Raw genomic sequence first — 26,534 nt, 5'->3', positions numbered from 1 at the left:
CCATGACATATGAAGGAGGGCGGAGGTTCCTACTGCACATGCTCACAGGCCTTGTCCTAACATTCTAGGACAGGTTGCTCTAAGTGAAACAAGGTAACAGATATTTTCATTCTATAGTGATGATGACCTCCCTAGACAAAACTATTGTGAATTGCTAATGAAATATATTTAGGAATTTATAATGAAATTCCCTTTGGTTATTTAATTTTTTTTCTATTCTCATAGAACCCCTTTAAGGATTGGATCATTTTTTTGTGATTTGTCATTTACTTTGGCTGGATTACTGAACAGACATCTGATATTTTTCTAGAAAATAATTATTAGTATTATTTATATCTTAGCTTTTCCTTCTAATTATTCTCTTTTTTCACTATTTGAAGTTTGCATTTGTTTCGTTAGATGTCATACATTTCATCTCTGATTCTAATTTTTAGCTGCAGAATATTTGATGGATCTCTCCACGTTGGGTTTACTTTTTTGAATAATGGACATGGAGAGCACATGTCAGTTGTTTTGTTATGAGTTTAATCTAATAGAAAAAACACATGACAGAAATATGTGTTGGTGTGATGTACAGCGTTTATAAAAGTTCCATAAATATGGCTTTGTCATGAATTTTTCTAAAGAGCTGCAGTCATTTTTTGCAATTGAAGCAAACCATTTGAATGTTATCATTCCTTGTGAGCAATGTTTGAAGCAGTCTTTGCACAGGACGGTACATGTTTGTGGTCCAGTTGGCTGTGAAAAACGTACATTCCTTGATAAGTAGTCAGGAGGTAGTCTGGGAATAAGACTCCTGTGGGCTGAAAGTTTTTTTATTCTGTTTTGCAAGATCTTAAAGAAAAACGTATGTTAAGAAAAGGAGGACACTTTGAACTTCTGGAGTGAAAAACACTGCCCAAAGCTTATTTAACACAACATTTGAGCCACAGGTGGATTTGGAAGAGAATGACTTTGAGATGTATACAGTACAGACCAAAAGTTTGGACACATTCTCATTTAAAGATTTTTCTGTATTTTCATGACTATGAAGATTGTACATTCACACTGAAGGCATCAAAACTATGAATTAACACATGTGGAATTATATACTTAACAAAAAAGTGTGAAACAACTGGTTTTGGGTGAGCTGGACCTCAGAGTAAAGGCAAAAGCGCCAACAAGTGCTAAGCATCTCTGGGAACTCCTTCAAGATTATTGGAAGACCATTTCCAGTGACTACCTCTTGAAGCTCATCAAGAGAATGCCAAGAGTGTGCAAAGCAGTCATCAAAGCAAAAGGTGGCTACTTTGAAGAACCTAGAATATAAGACATATTTTCAGTTGTTTCACAATTTTTTGTTAAGTATATAATTCCACATGTGGTAATTCATAGTTTGATGCCTTCAGTGTGAATGTACAATTTTCATAGTCATGAAAATACAGAAAAATCTTTAAATGAGAAGGTGTGTCCAAACTTTTGGTCTGTACTGTATGACGCGTTTATTCTTCTCTGATCAAATGGGCACATTTATCTCTGGTCTCAAGGTAGTGCTAATCCATCAATGATGCCGTCCACATGGCAGTGTGTGGTTGGAATTAAATTTACAAATGTTACAATACTTTTCTTTTTTATTGGGAAATGTTAATGTGGGTCATACAATGAACAGGTGTGATTGTGATGCATCCAATTATTATTATAGTGGTTTATACATAGTGGTTGGCACCAGGGGCTTACATAGAAATTATCGCGACACATAGCAAAAATACTAATTGGATGCTTCTCCTCACCTCCCCACCCAAAAAAAATATGCTACTGCGTCACGGCACACAAGCATAGTCACTGAAGGGCATAACTCACAAAAAGTCAGGGTGAGGTGTGTGTATTGCAGGAGGTACACAGTTAATTGTGTCCCTACTGAAGTCTCATAGTGTTCTCACTATGATACCTGCTTTTATGGCTCTTATAGAATATTAAGTCCACAAAATTCTCCCTCCTCCCATGCACATTATGATACCTCTACAGTGAATTCCCCCACAAAATTTGCCCCTGAGTACCTTCCACTCATACAGTATGATAATCCTCACAGTGACCCCAGCAATGTATGACACCCTCACATTGTCTCCACACATTATGAGACCTCCACAGTGACTCCCCCCAGTAAGATGCCCCCACAGAGCATGATTGCCCCTAAAGCCCCCAACTCAATATGACATTTCCAAAGCCCACTCTCACACACAGTATGATGGTCCAACAGCCTCCACACATTATGATGGCCACCTAGTCCGAACACAGCATTATTGACCCACAGACCACTACATAATATGATGTCACATAGCTCCTCACATAGTAAAAAGACCCCACAGCAGCCCTACACATTATGATGCCCTTCCAACACCACCCCATTTACTCTGTCAAGTACTGACTAACAAAATAATAAAGAAAAAAAAGTCACCTAGCCTATTTCCATCGATGTGTTGCTCTAATCTGTGCAGTGTGTGTTAACTTGAGGCTCCATGCAGCAGGCACAATCTAGTGATGTCATCACAATTCCTGCACTGAGACTCTGACACACAAGATGAATGGTGCAGTAGGCCTGTTCCATCATTGTACTCCATTTCATCTACGACCTGAGGATGCAGATACCTTTGAAATTTAGATGCCGGGCAGAGGACAGCCATTTTGGTCTGCCACTATTAGCCTTACACCATTGAATGGTGCTGGAATCTAGCATATTGGTTTTAATGTAATAATAACGATTATGACATTGCAAAACATGGATCATGGGTGATCCATTGCCTTGGCCATTATTATCTAGGTAAACCATTTACTTGTGTCTAATGTTCATTAAAGGGAATGTGTCAACATAAAAATGTCAATGTTTAAAGGGTTTTTTACTACTAGGACAACCCCTTCTTGATCTAAATGTTTTTCCCCAATAAAATAAAAATGCTTATACTCACCTCCCGTAATGGCGCCATTCCAGCGGTGTCGGCACTCGAGTTCCTGAGGGGGGTTGTCCTAGTAGTGGACAAACCCTTTAGATCATTTTTTTGTGTTAATGCAAAAAAAATTTAAAATACATTTATTTCTTTCCATCTTACAACCTTTATTAAAAATAAATAATAGAAACGTTGCCATTTTCAGATTGACCATTGAGGCTTTTTAGACTCCTACTTCATGTTCTTTCAGTAACTCAACATGTACATTAGCTGCAGTAGACTGACTCAGTCCCTGTTTTGTTGTACTGAAATGTCTAATGAGGTCAATGTGAAGGGAGGAGATGAGTGGGAGCAGTAACATTATCTAATGTGAGTGGTGGTTCCTGTGCTATTAGCAATGAATAGAGGTGTTACCTGTCTTTATAATCCAGCCTTTGATGTTAAGGAACCTGCTGAAAATTCTTCTTGAAAAAAAGTGTCTAAAATAGCCCCAGTGGCCAGTGCAAAAAATTGCAAGATTACTATTTTTTTTTTAATAAAGGGGTTTTTCAGTGCTGCTTGACCCCCTTACTTATGTCCTTACTCTTCATAGCAATCATTTTCATTAACTGATCTTTTTCTATGGGTACATGTTGGTGTTGGTGTTATTAATTTACTTTCGTTACCTGCACTTCTGCTCTGAGTGCATCCGGTGTGGGTCATGTAGTCCTCTGATGACATGCAGGCACTACTTCCTGTCTGTTATATCCAATCTGCCCCTCATAGAATAAGAATGTGGTGAAATGAGTGACAGGGTATCTGAACACACATTCTGCAGGATCCGTGGAGTCTGAGCTGAGCTTGCATGCTAGACATGCTGTCAATCATTTAAAGGCATCTCCTCCCCCATCAGGGGCAGAGTGATGTGCTCTTTGCATTTCATCCAGATCCTGTGCCTGGATACAGAGGGACAGATCCGACATAAAAGACAGGAAGCAGTGCCAGCATGTCAACAAACAATTACAAGAGTCACGCCAGATGAACTCATTGAAGAAGTGCAGGTATTGTAAGTATATTAAAAAAGTCATTGTTATGAAGAGTTAGAACATTGAAAGAGGGTCAAATAGTAGTGGAAAACCCCTTTAATATCGTGATAGGAGAAAAAAACTTTTCCAAATATTTTTTTAAAAATACATGTAACATAAAAACCTAATTTAAAAAGTAGGACTTTTTTTTATCACACAGTCCCTTTAAAATAAAATTGGTGTTTTTTTTTTTTTGAGTCTGCACAAAACAAGTGATTTAACTCTACTCTGTATCTTATATTTTAACAGTGCTACTATCTGTTTGATATTTATTTGTTTTCATTTTGATGAATATATCAGAAAAGTGTTTGAAAATGATTTACCTGGAACACCAAAGGAGCACTTTTGTGAAAGCTGGCCTTTCCACTTATCACATCACATGTGCCCTGTTGTTTGCATAGGGACAGTGTTAGTATTCTTTGAAGTATAGCAGCATATTTATCTTCCATATATCTCTGATATACAGTAGAACCAATGTAAATTCTCCCTTAGGGCAGGTGCAAATTACTGTATGGTTCAATAAGGCCACGGCCCCACTATCAGTATTTGGTCAGTATCTGGTCAGTATTTTTTCTCAGGAGTGGGAGCCTAAACCAGGTGAGGAACAATCAGAGAAAAGGTATAATAGAAACAAGTCACCAATTCTGCATTTAACACCCACTCCTGGTTTTGGCTCCCACTCCTGAGAAAAAATACTGACCAAATACTGATAGTGAGGCTGTGGCCCTATGCTAATCACTCTCTGGTCAAACTCTGATCAGAGTGTGATCAGAGCTTGATCAGACTTTCTTGGATGTGGAGAATTAACCACTTCGCGCCAGAGCCTGTTTTTGCCTTCGTGACCGGGCCAATTTTTTCAATTCTGACCACTGCCAGTTTATGAAGTAATTACCCTGGAACGCTTCAACGTATTCCCCTGATTCTGAGATTGTTTTTTCGTGACATATTGTACTTCATGATAGTGGTAAAATTTCTTCGATATCACTTGCGTTTATTTGTGAAAAAATCGGAAATTTGGCAAAAATTTTGAAAATTTTGCAATTTTCAAACTTTGAATTTTCATGCCCTTAAATCAGAGAGATATGTCACACAAAATAGTTAATAAATAACATTTCCCACATGTCTACTTTACATTAGCACAATTTTGGAACCCAAATTTTTTTTTGTTAGGGAGCTATAAGGGTTAAAAGTTGACCAGCGATTTCTCATTTTTCCAACAAAATTTACAAAAACATTTTTTTGGGGACCACATCATATTTGAAGTCACTTTGAGGGGTCTTTATGACAGAAAATACCCAAAAGTGACACCATTCTAAAAACTGCACCCCTCAAGGTGCTCAAAACCACATTCAAGAACTTTATTAACCCTTCAGGTGCTTCACAGGAATTTTTGGAATGTGGAAGAAAAAAATTAACATTTAACTTTTTTCACAAAAATGTTACTTTAGACCCAATTTTTTTATTTTCACAGGGGTAACATGAAAAAGTGGACCCCAAATTTTTTTGTGCAATTTCTCTTGAGCGTGCTGATACCCCATATGTGAGGGAAAACCACTGTTTGGGCGCACGGCAGGGTTCGGAAGGGAAGGAGCGCCATTAGACTTTTTGAATGTAAAATTTGTCTGAATAATTAGCGGACGCCATGTTGCGTTTGGAGAGCTCCTGATGTGCCTAAACAGTGGAAACCCCCCACAAGTGACACCATTTTGGAAACTAGACCCCTTAGGGAACTTATCTAGATGTGTGGTGAGCACCTTGAACCCCAAGGTGCTTCACAGAAGTTTATAATATTGAGCTGTAAAAATAAAATTTTCACATTTTTCCCACAAAACCATTTTTCAGCCCTTAATTTTGCATTATCATAAGGGTAATAGGATAAATTGCACCATGAAATTTGTTGTGCAATTTCTCCTGAACACGCCGATACCCCATATGTGGAGGCAAATTACTGTTTGGGCACATGGCAGGGTTTGAAAGGGAAGGAGCGCCATTTGACTTTTTGAATGTAAAATTTGTTTGAATAATTAGCGGACGCCATGTCACATTTGGGGAGCCCCTAATGTGCCTAAACAGTGGAAACCCCCCACAAGTGCCACCATTTTGGAAACTATACCCCTTAGGGAACTTATCTAGATGTGTGGTGAGCACCTTGCACCCCCAGCTGCTTCACAGAAGTTTATAATATTGAGCCGTAAAAATAAAATTTTCACATTTTTCCCATAAAAAATGTTTTTCATTCCCTAATTTTGCATTATCATAAGGGTAACAGGATAAATTGCACCATGAAATTTGTTGTACAATTTCTCCTGAGTACGCCGATACCCCATATGTGGGGGAAAACCACTGCTTTGGTGTACGGCAGGGTTCGGAAGAGAAAGGAGCGCTATGTTGGCTGGGATAGGTTGCAGACACCATGTCACATTTGAAGAGTCGCTGACATGCCAAAACAGCAGAAACCCCCACAAGTGACCCCATTTTGTAAACTACACCTCTCAAGGAATTCATCTAGGGAAGTAGTGAGCATTTTTTAATTTTTAAATTTATACCATTGGGCAGTGAAAAAAGCATAATTATATTTTTACCACAAAAAAATGTTTTACCCTCAGATTTTACATTTTCACACAGGGCAATGGGTAAAAATGGTGCTGAAATGTGTCACACAATTTCTTCTAAAAGTGTCAATACCCCATATGTGGCTGTATCGTACCACTTAGCCATACGGTGAGATTTGAGGGGGAAGGAGCGCTATTTGACAACTGGAGAACAAATTATTGTAGAATAGGCATTTGGATTTGGGAGCACAAAATTTTCTGAATTTCTTTTGGGGGGCAAGGACCATTTTGCTTTTCCAGAGCCTTTCTGCTACCAGTAACTTGGAAGTCCCTTATATTTTTAACAGATGATGGACCTGAGTGGGGACTAGCTTTTTTTGAGGACTGAGTTGAAGCTTTTATTGGGAACATTTTACGTAACATTTATCCGGCGCTCTAGGCTGAGCACTTACATCGGGGTTTCCATCTAATTTTCCAAGTGATGTAATTCAGATGAAACCCCTGCGGGATCCATTCACTGTAATGAGGCAGCAGAGTTACTCTGAACTCCGTCTGGCCTCTGTTTAGCGGTGTCCTTTTCTTCAGAAGTGCACAAAACTGTGGCCAACCGCACTTTTATGCACGCCTAAAACAAATGACACCGTGGGATCCCAGGCTAGACGGCATCCACAGTGGCCTATATCTGCCTCATTACAGGGAATCTTCCATCATGGGTTCTGGCTGAATCACGTATCTCAGAGATTTACACGGAAACTCTGGTGTAAGTGCTCAGCGCAGAGCACAGGATAAATGTGAGCAGAGCCTTACTGGGATCTTTGGGAGACATAATAAACAAATCAGTAGCAGGTGAATAATATTTGTTTTATTTATTTTTTATGCCGTTCCTAGTGTGATATAACTGATTAGATTACTTTATTCTTCGGGTCGGTGCGATTACAGAGATACCAGATTTATATCGGGTTTTTATGACTGACCGCTGTCACACACTAAAATACGCTTTTTTTGCAAAATCTAGTTTTTGCATCACCATATTTTGAGAGCCATAATTTTTCCATATTTCGGCCGATAGAGTCATGTGACGGCTTGTTTTTTGCGGGACGAGTTGAAATTTTTATTGTAACCATTTTTGGGCACGTGACATTTTTTGATCGCTTTCTATTCCGTTTTTTGGGAGGTAAAGTTAACAAAAACAAACACTTCAGGAATTGTTTTTTGAGTTTTTTTTTATGCCGTTCTGCGTGTGGTAAAAGTGATCAGGCAGCGTTATTCTTTGGGTCAGTACGTTTACAGCGATACTACACTTACTGTATTTTTTTTATGTTTTGGCGCTTTTACACAATAAAACAATTTTATAGAAAAAAAAATATTTTTTTTGCATTGCTTTATTCTGAGCGCTATAACTTTTTTATTTTTTGGCTGATGGAGCTGTATGGCAGCTTTTTTTTGCGGAACAAGATGACGTTTTCAGTGGTACCATTTTTATTTCTATTCTGCTTTTTGATCGCATTTTTTTCCACTTTTTGTTTGGCGATATGATGAAAAAGCATATTTTTTTGCTCCGTTTTTTATTTATTTTTATTACGGTGTGCACAGAAGGAGTTAATTAGTGTGACAGTTTTATAGCTCAGGTTGTTTCGGACGCGGTGATACCAAATATGTGTACTTTTTTTGGTTTTGTAATAATTTACGGATTTATTGGTTTAATATTTTATTTATTTATTTTTATTTATTTTGTGATTTTTTTTTAATAGTTTAAAAACTTTTTTTTTACTTTTTTTTACATTTTTACTTAGTCCCTGTATGGGACATTAATTTTTATTTTTCTGATCACTGATCTCATGTAATGTAATACACATATATTACATTATATGAGATCTTCACTGACTATTTCAGTCAGAGTCTCCTGTCTGGTATCAGCTACATACAGGCTGAAGCCAGACAGGAAGGACACCATATATGGCAGAGCTGGAGGCGGTCATGTGACCTCCAGCTGCCATAGCAACCCCAGGTCCTCAAACGAAACGAGGTCTTCGGAGGTAAGTAAGACGACCCCCTCTCTTCCTGCTGTCTCCTATATGCCGCGATCACTATAGATCACAGCATATAGCAGACAGCAAAGGGTTAACATCACTGGGACCTGATCTAATCAGGTCCCGATGATGTACCCTGTCAGAGCTAACGCTCTGCACCGGAATCGCAGTGCTTGCAGGACCCTGGGGGTCCTGAGCACTGCGAGACCACCCACCATTTTTAAACGTCGGCACTGCACAGAGCCCGGCAAGCGCCGACGTTTATCTACAGTGGGCGGTCGGGAACCGGTTAAAAAAAAGTTTCTCCTTCTCCATTCTGACTTTCTGTGAAAATCAGACTGCACTTGGATGATATCTGAGTGTGGTCTGATTTTTTTCATGGACCCATAGACTTGAATTGGTGAGTGTGATACAATTATCAGAGGCAATCGTGCATGCTGTGATTTTCTTCCTCGGACCATGTGCACGGCCTCATTGAATAACATTGGTCCGGGTAATGGATCTCACTTGCACTGAAACTATGGTCGTCTGCACGAGCCCTGAGTGTCATATTAGTAGGTGTAAAAATTTTTGCAAAATGTGGAAGTCCACATTTGGCTTCAGCATAAACAGTCTTAGGCCACGGCTCCACTATCAGTATTTGGTCAGTATTCGGTCAGTACTTTTTTTTAATTCTCCACATCCGACAAAGTCTGATCAAGCTCTGATCACTCTCTGATCAAAGTCTGATCAAAGTCTGATCAGAGTCTGATCAGAGAGTGATTAGCAAAGGGCCACGGCCCCACTATCAGTATTTGGTCAGTATTTTTTCTCAGGAGTGGGAGCCAAAACCAGGAGTGGTGATAAATGCAGAATTGGTGACTTGTTTCTATTATACCTTTTCTCTGATTGTTCCTCATCTGATTTTGGCTCCTACTCCTGAGAAAAGATACTGACGAATACTGACCAAATACTGATAGTGGGGCCGTGGCCTTAGGGTTCACACAGAGTCTTTTTACAGAGATATTGGAGCATAAACTGGACAGAAGATCCAAAAATTAAATTTTTTTAAGGAGTTTTGAGCTTTTGAGGAGGATGTGTAGCATTTCTGCTTAGTCTCAGCTCAGTTTTTGCTTCAAAAAGTCTTCAAATACACTATATGCATAGCTTTAACATGTTCTCTGAAACACAATCTTACAGGGAGTAATAGTGTATATGAAAAGTATTATGGCATCTTAACAGATTGGTGTGTATATTACACTGTCAGAAAAAAAAACATTTTTTTATCAAATTTATTTTTGCTAATAATTTGTAAAAATTAATTCAAAGTCAATTTTTACAACTTACATTTTTTCTGTAGCTAAGTTTTCTTTTTATAGAAATTGTGCATACACCTTATCGATTCTCATTGACCTATGGTTAGCGCCACTATCTTTTTAGTGTATTTTCTCTCTTATGTGTAATATTTAATACTAGAAGTATTTCCTTATGAAACATGCTGTGATATTTAGAGAGTCTACTTTGCCATGATATGCAAGTTCAGTTAGTCACGGTCCGAAGTTGAAACACTTCCATTTCTTTTAGCGATTTTTACTTCTCTGATAATTCTCCTGTGTCAGGCTTTCTTTGTATTAGTAAAAGGTTTTGGCATTTCTCTGTTCTTTACTCCTGTAACGTGATAGTCTGAACTTAGCAGAAGGAAGGGAGCGCTTACTGTGCCTCTCATGAATATTCAGGAGCAATCAACTGACGACAACAGGAAACCTGGCATTCTCAGTCCTCACTGCAAAATTCCATATTATTAATATTGACAAAGTTGCATAGCATTTAGGAGACAGACTCGTTTTAAGACTGAACTGATTTTTCAAAGAACTTGAGAAAAACATACCAGCAGAGATTAGTATTCAGTTGTAGAGCCATTATTGTCATTTGTAGCTGCCAGTCATTAAACTGACAATCCACCTTGTTATGCCAAAAATGCTCATGCCATGCGATGCCCTGCAATGCCCAAGTGAGTATCGTCTTTTTTCCATATATTTAGGAGCAATATGCTAAAAAAAGGCTAGGCAACCAATCTTTTCAATACAGAGAATCACAGAAATGTCTAACACATAGTATTTTTTGGGCTAAATTGACACGAGCATATAAATACATTGTCTCAGTTTCATCCAGAAAATTCCGAATATATTATTTTCTCATTTGTTACTTATATTCAATCTGTGTGTAATCCATTTTATACATCAGCAGTTAATAAAAAATATACAAGACTAAATATAGTTTCCTATGTTAAAGAATTGCAATATATTCATAAAAAACAGATGATTTATGGTGGCTCCGTATGTCCTACGATTTTTGGAGCACCCATAGATGTGAATCGGAGAATTCCATCGGACACGCGGGAGAAACTTGTGAATGCTTCGATTTTTTTTTTTTTTTTCATGCTCACATTTGATTTATGAAAAGAAAAACGTTCATCTGTACTGCCCCATTGTATAACATTGGTCTGCTTGCTGTCCGTTTTTTTCATGGCAAGCACCTATACCAAAAACATAGCCTTCTGAACTTGACCTCACAGTGGAAGTCAATGTATCTGTATGGCAAACAGTTGCATACTTCAGAGTCAAACATTTGGCTAATAGGTTGGAAACATTGACATATTCTTGGATGTATACTAATTCCCTATATGGTGATATAGGAAATAATTACCAAAGGGAGAAATGTGCTGCTCCGCTAGTAAGGAATTCACAGGATACAGATGAATAGAAAAGGATTGTAGTTTATTCCCAACGCGTTTCTATGCCGAACTGACCTCTTCCTCAGGGTAACCACAATAAAGATCTAGTCTAATAGGAAATAATTAGGAATATTCTTTCTTTTTTCTTTTTAAAAATTTTAGCTTCACAAGTAATCTGATAAACAAATCTATTTCTCTGTGAATAATTTTAAGCATGGATTCCTAGTATTGTTAGACACTAAAATAAAATTAAATTGTTTTTGATGTAGAGCTGTAAGAAAAATAATTTATGAACATTTCTTTGACAAAACAATTTGGAGGTTTTATGTTTGGGACAAATTAAAAATCAGTTTTTAATGAATGTAATCTAAATGAGTACTATGTCCTTTCTTTTTCTCTTCTAGAATACAGCATTATCCATAGTCCATCAACACCTATTAAAGATTCAGATTCTGATCGATTACAGCGAGCATCAGAGGGAAAATCACGAGGACGAGGACGTAGAAACAATAACCCATCCCCACCTCCAGACTCTGACCTTGAAGTATGTGATACAGTAACCTGAGTCCAATAGAAATAACTTATTTCCCAGTAGAGTCCATTAAACATTAGTCACGTTGGAGGTTTCTTAGAAAAATAACATAGCTATTTAAGGCTTTTGCTATTTTTTTTTTATTTTATTTATTGATTATTTCATTTTTACAGAGAGTTTTAATTTATTGCAGCCTATATGTGCAAGAGTATGCAGAATATGTAGGTCAGAACATAAGAAACATAAGAACATAAAGCCCCTAGTAAATGGATTCCCATTTTATTACCATCCTGACAGAGTAGAATGAAAGCATATTGTACAACAAATTATTAATTTAATTCCATTGAATTTTGGACATCGATAAAATAAGATAATATTTTCTCTTTTTACATATCTAAATATTATTTCTTTATTGATATTTTTAGAGAGTATTTATTTGGGATTTGGACGAGACGATCATTGTTTTCCACTCATTATTGACAGGATCCTATGCAAACAGATATGGAAGGGTGAGTAAAAACAAGCAAAACATTTTTTCCTTCTGTTGGACCTTATATTATTATTATACATTATAGCCTCAATCTCCTGATGACTCCAGATCTCTGGTGAAACATGTTGGGGAGGCTTATGTTTTTGTGTTAACAGCATCAGTCAGTTATGAAAATACAACTAATAACAGAATAGCATAGGCAGCCGCCGCGCCGAGATTATCCTCTCTGAATACATATATAAAGTTCAGAAAGATTGAGTATGAGACCTGAAATAGAGCAACAAATTAAATAAATGGCTAATAGCTGATGTCCCAGGTTATATACTGGCTCATGCTAATTTTTAATTTTATATTCCTTTAAGTAATATTAATAAAAGTTAAATTTTGTGGTCTTTAGTTGGGGTTTCGGTTGCCTAAGGGAATTTGTAATGATTATTTTTTACCCCACGCTGACTGTAGTGAACAGCATTATCAGTATGTGTTATGTTGGGGTTACCCACATAGTTTGTATAGCATGACTGCTGCAGTTCATTGAGTTGCTTCTATGGCACAATCATATTTATGAGATTTTTAATGCAATTATGTGAAAAATAAATTAGTATTACAAGCTTTAATTTCTGTAGAACTACAAAAGTCCATGTGCAGCATCAAGCTTTTTAGGGGTATTTCCGTCATTGACATTTATGGCTAATCTACAGGATGTACCATAAATGTCTGGTAGATATGGTGCCATCTCTGGAACCTTCTGAACTAGGCATTTCATCTATATATCTTCCCATGGGCAGGTGTGTGAACAGTTGGGGCCCTTGTCCTGCTCTGTCCTTATTCACATTGACGTTGGCTGACACAAGGTAGGGTTTTAATACTAGAGACAGGATAGGACTGTCCCAGTTGGGTACAACTTGTCGTGGTGGGATGGCTTTTATAATTTTTGATCAAAATAATGTTAACCATGTAAATACATGTTATTTACATGTATTATTACTATTTACCTATTTACTTACGGTAGGGTATATGCTATTAATTTTTCTGTCTGTGAAATTGACACAGTGTGAACATGTCCTTGCACATTGCATGTTTTGCTAAATTATGCTCCTCCTCATTTGTTTGGTTTTGCATCTCGGCAAGCTACATCAATCTTGAGAACAGGGCCCATCTTGTTTAATTGTCTGATCATATGTGTTCATACTCTGTAATCTTCATTGACTTCTAAGAAAGTTCTTAAAATAGTCAAACAAGCATGCATAGCTATTTTTGGAACAGAGAGATCCGTACTTGCATGGCCACTTCTTCATTCCTAGTAAAACAAGACAGACACAGTTCTCAAGAAAAATGCGAATCCCATAGGTGGTATCTGTAGCGACATATCCTTTAAGTAAACAATAAATGAAAAGATTGGACAACTTCTTGCCAAAAGTCAAAATCGGCCATACCTACCAATTTCATTTCTATTGGCTGATAATTTAATGTCGATAGAGTTTGTTATGTCGACATTATGTTCTATATGTGTTAAAGGGAGACTGAAAGTGCAGAATGACTGTTCAAACTAAGCATAGGTGCTCTGTGCACCCTTGGCATCAAACTTTTTGTTGTTTAATTAACATTATTCAGAATATATCTGGCCATGACCAATGAAAATCTATGGTACCCACATAAAGAGCTATAACCAATGGATATGTATTATACCTAAATAAATAGTTAAGATTACCAATTGAAATTTGTGTTATCAGTTGCAATATGGTTTTAAAGTTTTCAGGATCAATATTACAATAGTAGCATTTTTTTACCATCATCTAAAATAAATCCACATGAAGTAATGCAAAGATATCATACTACTTACAATACAAATGGAATTTCTTTTGGGCAAAAAAAATTATGTTAGGAAAAATATTTTTTCCCAAAACCATACCCAATTTAATGCTTGGTCTTTGGATGGAGGTTTCCTTTACAGCTTTAATTGATAAAAATTGATTAACTCTTCTGAATTCAATAATATGAGCACATTTACTCCTAGCATAAATATTGTCTGATCGATGCTAATTTACAACTAGTAATCACAGATTACAAGTAGAGACTAACAAATCTTCAACAATTCTCTACTGATTTTAAAGCATGATATTCACTTTGTTTTGACTCCAGCAAACTGATTCTGCCATAACTAATACAATGTGAAAATTCCGGTTTGTAAATTACAGATTCTATGAGAGGACTATAAGGCTATGTGCCCATGATGCAGAAATTTTCCGGAGTATTTCTGCATGTCCTTGGCAGAAAAAAATGCATGCAGATTTTACACTCGGTTTTGATGTGTTTTTCAAGCGCTTTTACTGCAGATTTGCCATGCGTTTTTCCAATGCATTGTATAGGCAAATCCGCATGCGGAAACGCACAAGAAATGGTCATGCTGCGTTTTTTTCCGCATCTAAAACCCGCACAGAAAAAATCCTGACCATGTGCACAGAACTTGCAAAATGTCATAGGATAAGATGTGCAATGCGCTTCTGCTGCATTTCTGCACGGAAAAAAAAGCACAAAAAAATGCACACAATCCGCATCATGTGCACATAGCCTAACCTTGGTAGACCGCTGTTCCTGAATGTTGATATTCTCTGTTATCAAGTAGCATTTACACAGTAATTGGAGTGCAAAAGCTTGAATTGTTCTAGGGTTTTGGTCCCGCAATTTACCTATAATAAAGGCAGGGATCACATATTAAAGGCATAGTTTGTTTGAAGAAAGGCAGTAATTTAGATGCTGGAGCTCATTTGTATTAGGCGATGCCTACACATTTCAGACAGGACATGACTCTATACTTGTCTGTAAAGAACAATAGCCCAGGGCTGTGGAATGAATGGCACAAAAGGTCAATTAGCCTACCAATAATAATGTGTGCTTTTAGTGAAGGAGGGCGGAGATGGGAAGGTGATTCTCTTCTTATCTCATTAGACAGTACTTATTTTACCTAATGCATCAGCAATCTTCACATTAGAGGTAATTGCTACTGTTCTACAGCCAGAGTAGATGAAAGATAGCAATTTTTAGTCGTGAGATATATGTGTAGTTGCCATGACAAAGTAAGCCCGGGTTCTTTACTTGATTTCCTGGAGACAGTACATTTCTCGTGACACTGAATGAAAACTTTATTGTTTAAATGTAGTTGTCTTGGCAAAAGCCTCGGTAAAATGAGTAAAATGGAAATTGTAGTTGTGAAACTGATCTGACTAGGAAAAATCTACTTTGTGGGGGTCTCCATAAGCAGCCAAATCCCAATAGATCCCATCACCAAACAGCGTAAATTAAGACTTTAATTGGCAGTGTCTTGTTCTTGTATTTCCATTATTGAATAAACAGGAACACTTAGCCAAACCGAGCATGCATGTTTATGAGGGAGTAATGGAAATTGCTCCCACCTAAATGAGCATTTGACCTATAACTATCATATAACTCCCACACACATGAATAAAGTCAGCCAAACATGCCAACTTACATGGTACCAGATGACCATCTAGTGTGTTTGGGTATCTGGTATTATATATATACTGTAAGAAAGCAGGAGGTAAGGTCATGGATGGTAGATAAGTGTGACCGAGGTGGTTGTCCTCACTAATATAAAGTCTGTACCAGTAACACTAGGTTATTGAGAGAGTTTTAATTTGACTGGATTTTGGGTCCGTGATTTAGGAGCAACCAAAAGAGTCAGGGTGGGGAAGGTCGTTCCCCTAATACAACCTTACAGGCCTACTAACAGCACCTGGGTTTGCTCAGTAGAGTGAAGTTGTGCTGGAGGTGTTTGTCTGGTGAATGCGTTTAATATTACTTGGGCTAATTCTGCCTGGAATACCAAGACTGGTGAGGCTGCTACATTTACTTTGTTCATTGTATTTGATGAAAAAACTGTTAATGTTATGCACTTTTTATGGAGATAAGTAGTAATTTTAATTTTGGAGCTATAAAGTTTATGATAGACAACAAACCTTACAAACCTCCAACATGATTGCGGGGAGCCGTGGGTAGCTGTGACAGCTGGGCCCAGCTGAAAGCTTCCGCGCCTGTCACATGATTTTTCCTGTGACTTTCCACAGCAGGCTGCGTGTCATAGGAGACATTGATTCTTACTCTATATAGAAATACTTAAGGCTGTATATAGTACAAGCGATCCAACAATTCAAGTTCCAGTTCTCTAAGGAGACTAAAAAAATTGAGTGAGAAGTTAAAAATGAAAAAAAAAGTTTTAAAAAATATTAAACAATAAAAAATAAACATTCAAATAAGCACTCCTTTATTTCCCCAGTTAAAAATAAAGATATGTAAAAAATAATTAAATACATATTTGCTATCCCAGCGCCCGTAAAAGACCCATCTATCAAAATATAAAATTAACCCAATCAATAAATGCTGTAAAGGGGAAAAAAATCAAAATGCTAGGATTTGGGTTTTTTTGCTCGCTGTAAGACTGCAAAAATTTGTAAAAAGAAGTGAATAAAACATTGTAGCTACCCCAAAATGTTATAAATAAAAAGATCAGCTCAGGGTGTAAAAAACGAGCCCTCTCACTGCTCCATTGGCAGGAAAAACATATGGGCCTTGGAAAATGGTAGCACAAACCAGATTTTTTCTCTGTTTATTTTTTTAACAAAGTTAAGAATATTTTTACATTAATAAAATATAAAAAAATTATTCAATATTCATCTTTAGTATCACTGTAATCGTACTGACCTTGAGAATCATGTGGTCATTGCACTATTAGGACCATGAAAATAAACCAAATAAACAATGGCAGAATTGTGTTTCTTTTCACCATTTCAGCACACTTGAAAACAACATTAAAAGACTTCACAAAAACCATAGGAAAACCCTCCAAACAACTGCCAGCGGACACAATGTCTGAAAAATTGTTCAGGAAATGAACGTATACAAATGACACAAAAGTCGTTTCAGGGAAAAAAAGACTCCAGAGATTATTGAAGAGTTTCTTGCTTGAAATAGTTACCTGCTTGAAAAACTCATCAGGTTCGCCTGAGTTTAAAAGTTGTTGTGTGCAGATAGTTTCTGCTCCAAAAACTAAGCAAAAAGATTCAGTGTGCACATAGAATCTGCTTCAAAGATTCTGCAAAAAGACTGTTGCTTGACCGGCATGAACAGGCATGAAAAAAAGTTTGGATAATGGGGCATGCTGGAGTCAAATGCTCCTCATTCATGAAGAGGGATACACCTCTTCATGAATCAGAAATATCGTACACCTTGGTGTGCAACTCGCCACAAATCCTACTCCAGCCTCTCCTGGAGTAAGATTTGTGGCACAGCGAACACCGACTCTTGTCATGAATTTCACAAGTGGCAGTAACCATGCCCCTGCCCCCCCCAGCTCCACCCATTTTGTCGTAGCTCGGAGAAACTGGTGTGAGAATGCCAAAAGTCACAAATTATTTGCACAATTTAGAGTTTTGCCTAAATTTTGCGACTTTTCAATGTTTTTACACCAGACTTCTGGCTTGAAAGCTTTGATGCATCAGGCCGTCTGCGTAAACATACCCTAAGTCTCATTCATTTTCATTCTCAGCTAGGGTCAGACAGACCCATCAGAGGATCATCTGGTCGGTCAAGGTGCTGATACAATAATAGTAGAAACAGAAGCATCTTTGAATTGGACTTTATTCACTGGCAGATAGTTTTATTTCACCTGAGTGAATTCATGAAGTAACCCATTAGCCCCAATTGAATCTGTCTCAGTTCATCACTGTCACCAATGCTTTAGTTTTTGATTTGTCAGCTAAAGTCACATCTGTTTTTGTTTTTTCCTCCCGTTCTTCCAAAAACCATAACTTTTTTATTTTTCCTTCAATATAGCTATATGATGGCTTGTTTTTTGATTGGCACCGTTTATGTTACCATATAGTATACTGGAAAATGATAACATATTCCAATTGTGGTGAATTTGTAAAAAAAAAGTCAATTTAACAATTGTTTTTGTTTTTTTTATTTACCATGTTCACTGTATGGTAAAACTGACCGGGCAATATGATTCCCCAGGTCAGTACAAGTACGCAGATATCAAACATATATAGCGTATTTTTTATTTAAGTGGTGAAAAAATAATCCGAAATTTGTATGGAAAAAAGTTTTTGCATTTGTCACCATTTTCCGAGATTCGTAGCGTTTTAATTTTTCAGGATCTGGAGCTGGTTGATGGCTTATTTTTTGCGCCCTGACATGACGTTTTAATCGATATCATGTTGCTGTAAATGCAATAAGAGGCGATCAAAAGATTGTATTTTACTGCAATATTACAGCACCAAAAAAAACGTAATTCTGGAGTTTAGATTTTTTTATTCGCTACGCTGTTTATTGATCTGATTAATTTACTCTAGATTTTGATAGATCGGACATTTCTGAACACAGCAATTCCAAATACTGTATGTGTATTTTTTTATAGTTTTATTTTCAATGGGGCAGAAGGGGGAGGGTATTTGAACGTTTGTGTTATATTTTTCATATTGTTAAAAACTTTTTTTTTACTTTATTCAATAGTCACCTTGGGAGACTTGAATCTGGGATAGTCTGATTGCCTGTTCTTTACATAGCAGGGCTTCTCCAGTGCTATTTATAGAAGAAATGACGATCTCTTATGAACACCATCCGGTGTTCACAAGTGTATCATAATGACAAGCACAGGGGTGTTCTGCAGACGTATTTTTGGTCCAAGTGTGATCCGACAAAAAAATCAGATTTCACTTGGACCAATGTTAGTCTATGGGGCCGTGCATATGTCAGACTTTTTCCTTAGACCGAGCCAGTCTGAGAGAAAAATCACTGCATGCCCAAGTTTGATCTGATATTCAGATCGCACTCAGCTATGCAAGTCAATGAGTCTGTGAAAACCATCGGACTGCACTTGGATGACATGTGAGTGCAGTCCGATTTCCATGGCCTGACAGAATGAAGAAATGAAGAAGGCATAGAATTTTTTTTCTCCATATTCTCCTCATCTGAGAAAATTGAATCACACTCTGATCAGACTCTGACCACTGATGTACTTAATATACTTTGATATTCTTTAATTTATTTGATCGAGTATACTCCTTCTATGCCACTGTAGGTTTGTGATTTGCGTAGTTGACCCAATTCTGTTGCATGAGAGAATATATGGTCATCTGCACCTGCCCTAGCTCTGACATTTTAGAGTAAAAGTACTTTGAAAACCCAACCAGGGACTGGATGTCTTGGCCAACTAGTCCAATGTGGTTTCAGTCGTATTTCTTTCCATCCCAGTTCCCATGACTGACAGGTTTCTTGCTATAATAAGTATGAATGGACGTCAGCAGGCTCAATCCAGCCTCTTTATTTAGCAACACATTTTCTAAATGTGTCACATTTTGACGACATTTTGGCTGGCAAACCAACCTAAATCAAGCATGGTTATAAAATGTACAAAATATTAATATTTAATACAAGCGAGGGACCTGTTTAGGTATACCCATAAGTAAAAAAACCAAAACATTTTCACCACTCTTAAGGAGCATGTGCACGTAAACCAATTAATACCAAATCAATATGTTTGCCAATTACACGCAGTAATTGCTCATCAGTAATCAAAATGATGTCATACCGGACACAGGGTCTGTGGAACGCTCTAGCTTCTCGATTGTGTGTAGTTCTTAATAGCACCTCCATCTTGATGACCTGATGACCTCACACCTGGATTCCTACAGGTGAGTTCATTATCTAGATGACCTTTCCTGTTGGTGATTAATGTAAAAGTAGATGAACCATTGTAAAAAATAGCAGTACCACATCTATATTATAATAGACAAACCCCAAGATAAAAACAAAATAAGCAAATACCCTGCAGTAAATAAATAAATAGCAATTGTGCATAAAAATAATATAAGGTGCTTAGTTAACATAATTTTGCTCAAAAAACGTAGAAGCCATCCCACCATGTCAAGGTGACTCTATTTTGGACAGTCCTATCTTCTAGTATTAAAACCTTACCATATGTCAAGTGATGTAATGTGAATAAGGGCTGAGAAGGACTGAGACGTGGCTAATGGACACCCAGCCATGGGGAACTACATAAAAGTAATGTCCAACTCAAGGAAAAGGGACCCTATGTCCTTATTTGCACACTGCAAAAAAAACTGAAACAAAAACCTAAAGAAATGAATACATAGGGTGAGACATGCCAGTCAGCTGGAATGGGGCAAAGGAGAAGCTGGCTGGGGAACACCTCAGACTAGTTAAGCAATACACATAGGGCCTGATTCATCATGACCGGCATAGTTCACGCCGGTGTTAATGAGGAGATGTGCTCAATTAAGATGCTCTTTCTTCATGAATCAGGAGCATCTGACGAGTGGTGTACACCCCAGTGCGCACCTCACCACAAATTGTACTCCAGTCCCTGTTGGAGTTAGATTTGTGGCGTAGTGAATGCTGCCTCCCTTTATGAATTTGACGAGCGATTGTCAACACACCTGTCCCACCACAGCACCACCCATTTTGTCAGAGTTGGGAAAAAATGGCGAAAGAACATCGAAAGCTGTAAAAGTTTAACGCAGCTTTGATTTTAGCCAAAATTGTGCGACTTTTCAAAGCTTTTTACGCGTGAAAGCTTTGATGAATCAGGCCCGTAGTTCAGAATGGCTTTCAAAATTTGATTACTTTGAAATGCTACAGCGTTTAAAATTAAAACATACCTGCACAGCCAGTGTGTAATTCATGCTGCCAGTGGTTCGCACAGCACAAATCTGATGACAGGTTCCCTTTAATGAAATCTGAGCTTTTTTCATTTCCTACTGCTCATTCTGATGTAATTCACCAGCTGTTGCCTGCAGTCTAGTTTTGGAAGATGAATTATGTCGACAACTCATTTAGAAGTTAGATATCTAGAGACAGGTGGATAAACATTTATGCTCTTAATAATCAGTGAATCGGTGATACTTTTCTTTCTTTCTGTTGTTGATTGTTTTTTGGAACTCAGTTTAATAAAATGACATTATTCAATGAAGATTCTAAATTTTAGCAAAAATCTGTAAATATCAGTTTGCAGATTAGACCATTTATCTGTTACTAATGGTGATCTTTTACCAGCTCAGTTATTTGCAATTTACATGTGATCTTTTTAGCCATGTGCAGACTTAATTTTTCAGGTGGCTAAAAACTACACATTTTTCAAGAGGAAACTACCTTCAGGAAACATTCCTTCTTTGGGAGTTTTTGGAGAATTTTTTTTTTTAGCTTACATTTGCTGGAGTGGGCTTGACTCCTGGGCCACCTTGGCACATGCAAAACCCTGATGTTGGGCGTACAAGTAAGATTATTTGCACCAAGGGATTAAAAGGATTATCCAGGTTTATGTATTGGTGACCTATTCTCACAAAGGTCATCAATATCCATTTGGTTGGGTTCAGCACCGGTACCCCCACCAATCATATGTTTTCTGATCTAGTAATGATCAGATGTAAACCATGAATAGAGCCAAAACAGCACAGCTTTATATGCTATATAGAAGCCATTACCGAGATCTGCAACTCCTCAGAATCTATCCAGTTGAAAAGTGACTGAGCTGCAGTACCTGAGAACGGCCACTAGACAGTGAATAAAGCTGTGCTGTTTGACGCTTTTGAATGTTTACATCCAACCGCCGACGGTACTAAAAACAACTGATCACTGGGGGTTTTTGACCCCCACTGCTCTTTTTTTGTCGACCTATCTATTGGATGGCTCATCAATATCATAAGCCTGGACAGCCCAAAAGAGGTTATTATTAGGCAACTTTCTTAAACAGTTACCTTACAAATAGCCTGTAAATCTAATTTCAAAATAATAAATAAAATAAATATTAGTGTTAAAGTGTAACACAATCATGAACACTTATTATCTGCATATGAATCCTGCATGGAACATAGGGTTGGACACGATGACCCCGGAGGTCCCTACCAACTCTAACATTCTATGATTCTATGATCTATCCACGGGAAACCGATTGCTGTGACCCCTACCCGTAGGTTGTTTTCATACCGCCCATTGAGTTGCATGGGGAGGCATCACATATTGTTAGCCATCAACCACAACCCCATACAATTCCTCCTTACCACTACTGATAGGCAGAAGATCGTCAACTCTACTGATGAATATTTCAAGAATCATACCCTTACCAGAAAAGCATTTATCACCTAGAGTTGATAAATAATCATGGCTGTTATAGGGAAAAGATTTATGTTATTGACAGAACTACAATCTACAAAATGCTACAGGAAATAATAAAACAGAAACAAACCGTCTATCCTAAATATAGGCTTAGATGACCTATAACGATGTAAAAAAATATAAGACTTTAGCATAAATTCTTTAAAACTGAGGTGCTATCTTTAGCATGGTAAGAAATAGAACACACTCACATGAGCTAATTTTTTCCCATCATAAAATTTATGTTTTTTAAACAAACTGGAAGCTTTTTGCCAGATACATAATGTAACAAATATATGTAGCGATCAATGCATATGTTCCATGTATAAAATCATGAAAATGTTATACAAATGAAAACAAGACAGACATCTGCATTATATTTAGGAACCGCGGCTTTGGACACTGTGTTTTATTTTATTAGCTCAGCAAGAAGCCAGTTGATACGGTAATTTCTTCAGAGAACATAAAGTGTGTTATACGTTAATCGCAAATAAAAGGCCTTAAGTCTTTGTGGGTGGCCCGACTCACATAACATCAGTGATTCTCTACAGATATTTTGTAGATCACTGATTATTTACTTGAAATATCAGTAACCTGGAGTATGAAGTGAATTTGATTATGATGGTATCAGTCTACTAAATATAAATATATTCCATGGTTATTAAACATTTTAGCAGTCCTTGTATAAACTCTTGGCTGGATTCACACACAGCGTTTCATAATTTTTTTTGCATACCAATATTATTATAAAGTGTAAAGCAATTTATTGCAAACTCTAAGTATTGGTGCATTGGGGCATATTTATCAATAATTGCTAATTCACAGACTGTGCAAACTTACACTACACAGTCTTAAAATGCTCCAAATTTATTATAATGGTTCATGCTGTTTGATACTTTTGGCACATTTGCAGACTGTGTAGTCTAAGTTTACAACAACTATTAAAAGTTGGCATAGTTGGCTTACTTTGTGATAAAAGTTTGCACCAAATCTTTGTCACAGTGTCACACATCAGGCCACTCCCATTTCTCAATAAACTACTTCCCTTTCAGTGAAGCTACACTCATTTTTGGACAAGTTGGACAGTGTCTAGAACACATAACAAATACGGTGTAACTTATGAAAGACAGTTCTTTGGCACGAATTGCAGCAGAATTCTGGCGCGCTTGGCTTGATAAATATCAGTCACAGTGTTTTTGTATTTGGTGCTTTGGTTTGTAGCATTTTTGGGGTTTGTGGTGTTTTTATAAAAAAAATGATGCACTGGGGTATAAGGTTTTCTTTCTTTTATTCCCGGAAGGCTTCTCTTTTTTAGACTTCAAAAATACCTTAAAATGCATATTTTTAATAATAAAAGCAGGGAAAAATATTTGTGAAAGATAATCCGTTTTCAAATCTTTGATAAGAGAAGTTTTAGTTATTAGGGAGTCCACCATAATGACTCTCATCTATTAGCTGGAGTAAAGAGAGTCAACCATCCCACTTTGGTGGACCGAGAACTTTTATGCACTAAAGGGGATGTCCGGTACTTTAAGATTGATGGCCTATCGTTAGGACAAATACCAGGTTAATGGGTGTGCAACACTTGTTTCCAGTGCTGCTGGTGGCCATATATGCTTTGTCACGGCCAGTGGGCAGTTGACGGAGATGTGCAGTTTTATAACAGCAACCACGCATATTAGGTTGTCGCCGGCAACAGCTAATCGACGGGGGTGCTAGGTATCGCACCACCACCGATCTGGTATTGATGGCCTATCCTAAAGAAAGAGCATCAATATTAAAGTACTGGACAACCCTGTTAAATAGACAACAAAATTATTTTAGTGGAAATTAAAGCTGACAGGTTCCCTCACATATCAGAGCAGATCCCTGAGATTCCCAACGGTGGAACACAGTGTGAATATCTTGAAGTCGGAGGATCAATTTAAGAAAAACTTTTTGTGCAAGACAGACAAACTTACTAAGACCTTAAAATGGTTGACCAGCCTTAGGCTACAAGGCTGCATTCACTCATGACTTCAGACTTGTGAATCCTCACATCACGTGCACTGTGCGCTGTGAGAATTCTACGATCTCAGTGGGGGCATGTGAATGCAAGTATGCGATTTGCCTAAATGTGGTCATGTGCCAACTCGATGGGCCTTAATTTATTTATTTATTATGTTACTCACTTATATAGCGCCATTAATTCCACAGCACTTTGCAGACAGGGATTTGAACAAAGGGCCCCAGCACTGCAAGGTTGCAATGCTAACCACTGAGATGCAAGTGTATTGAGCAAGGCCGCACACAGTCTAGTCAGAATGTGGCTGGGAGTACGCAAATCGCATAATTGCAGACACATGACTGTCCACTCATGGCAGCGGCATCGGGGAATACTCAAAGTGTGCAGTGTGCGGCCTATGAGGATTCACATGTCTACAGTAACCGCAGACTTGTGACCTAAGGCCGGACAACTTCCTAAATACAAACTAGTACTGCGAAAGTGATAGAACAGTTGTCTATAGAGATCTCTAAGATTAGGTTTCTAATTTTCTAACAGATTCCATCTGTTTATTACAAACATTTGCAATTAAAAAGTTTAGTTTCAAAGCTCACATGCATTCAGTTTCCAAACATAAAAAAGCACCAAGAGTTGCTACAAATGAATGTCATTTGAATATAATATTATTAGAACAGATAACATTTATTTACATTTAATAGATGCAGGATAATGTAGTGGTGCTTTACACTATCTATGTAGTGTGGCCTTATTTATTTATACTGTACTCATGTTAATATATATAGGTGTTAACTGCCCCTTTGCGGATCACATGATTGACGGGTCCAAGGCATTTCATTGTTTACCAGGCACAGATCAATACTTTTAGAAGTTTATTTACCTATATTTAGTATTGCAATTTATTACAACTTCATCCCATTGAAGTGAATAGGACTGAGCTGAACTACTAGATACATCCACTATTAAATTCATTTAACTGTGCCTAGAAAACAACACAAGGGGCACCTGAGCCCATTCAAACAGTTGATCTGTGGACTTGTTGAGAGTTGGGCCAATGCCAACTACTATTTATGGCTTATCTCAAGGAATTCATAATAATAAGCCATCAATCTTAGGAAAATGGATAACTAATGTCAATATTTATCTAATGTATGTGAATAATGAAGGAATATTTTATTAATAAACCCAGTCTTAATGTTTCTTTTTATCCCATAAGGATCCACCATCCTCTGTGTCACTTGGACTTCGCATGGAGGAAATGATTTTCAACTTGGCGGATACACATTTGTTCTTCAATGATTTAGAAGTAAGTACTCCCTTTGATTTAAACATTTGTGTCACATTATTGTGGCTTTGTGTTACTTTATGTAGCGTGCATTGAGTTGACAAGCTCCCTTGTTACCCAACCCATAGGTTTTAGAGTGTCCACCATCGTTGATATTTCCTATGGCTCAATTTCTATCACAGAGAAAAACTAATTATTTACAGCCCTGATAAAATGGGTATAGGAAAACTGAGCAAACGAATACATAAAACGTTGAGATCATGACAAAACCTTATTCTGTTAGATTGCATTTAAGTCCCTTTCAACAGTAGACAAAGTTGAAGATACAAAGGCAGCTGATGATCTTTTGTATTATTATTTTTTATTTATTTTTATGTTCATCTGAACTTTCAGATATTGTTGTTCTAAAGTTCATATAGTAAATATATATCAATGTGACCCTAGAAAAATGAGTTCATTTGTTTAATCTATAAAGTGGAATTAGGCTGTATTTGCACACAGCGTTTTGCAGCTTTTTGGACATGCAATCTTTAACAGGGTTTATTTTGCCCCTGGATGTTACTGTAAAGTATATAGAAAATTATTGAGATGGCTAGTTACACAGCAATTTTACTTTGTGTTTTTTTTTGATACTTTCGGATATTAGATTTTTTTCTTTTACATTGCAACATGAACTGGGTTTAGTGTTTTTTTTATGCCATTTTCCTTCAGACATTTTTATAGGACTTGAAAAATGCTATAAAAAAAATAAATGTAA

General features: G+C 37.2%; 1 protein-coding gene across 7 annotated transcripts in view; it reads left to right on the top strand.

Annotated features, from left to right (window-relative positions):
- The window catches only part of EYA1 (EYA transcriptional coactivator and phosphatase 1), a 146,652-nt gene that overhangs the window by 76,488 nt on the left and 43,630 nt on the right, over window positions 1–26,534 (top strand). For all 7 annotated transcript variants that reach the window (XM_073679430.1, XM_073679437.1, XM_073679436.1 and 4 more), the window contains 3 exons: window positions 11,685–11,824; window positions 12,238–12,321; window positions 25,709–25,798. In XM_073679430.1, coding sequence (XP_073535531.1) covers window positions 11,685–11,824; window positions 12,238–12,321; window positions 25,709–25,798 — 314 coding nt within the window. The remainder of the gene's footprint in view (window positions 1–11,684; window positions 11,825–12,237; window positions 12,322–25,708; window positions 25,799–26,534) is intronic.

This window comes from Phyllobates terribilis, unplaced genomic scaffold, assembly GCF_046119375.1.
Source record: "Phyllobates terribilis strain yellow unplaced genomic scaffold, ASM4611937v1 Scaffold_4__5_contigs__length_816908805, whole genome shotgun sequence".
In the NCBI taxonomy this organism is placed as follows: domain Eukaryota; kingdom Metazoa; phylum Chordata; class Amphibia; order Anura; family Dendrobatidae; genus Phyllobates; species Phyllobates terribilis.
This window is presented reverse-complemented; position numbering and strand designations above follow the sequence as displayed.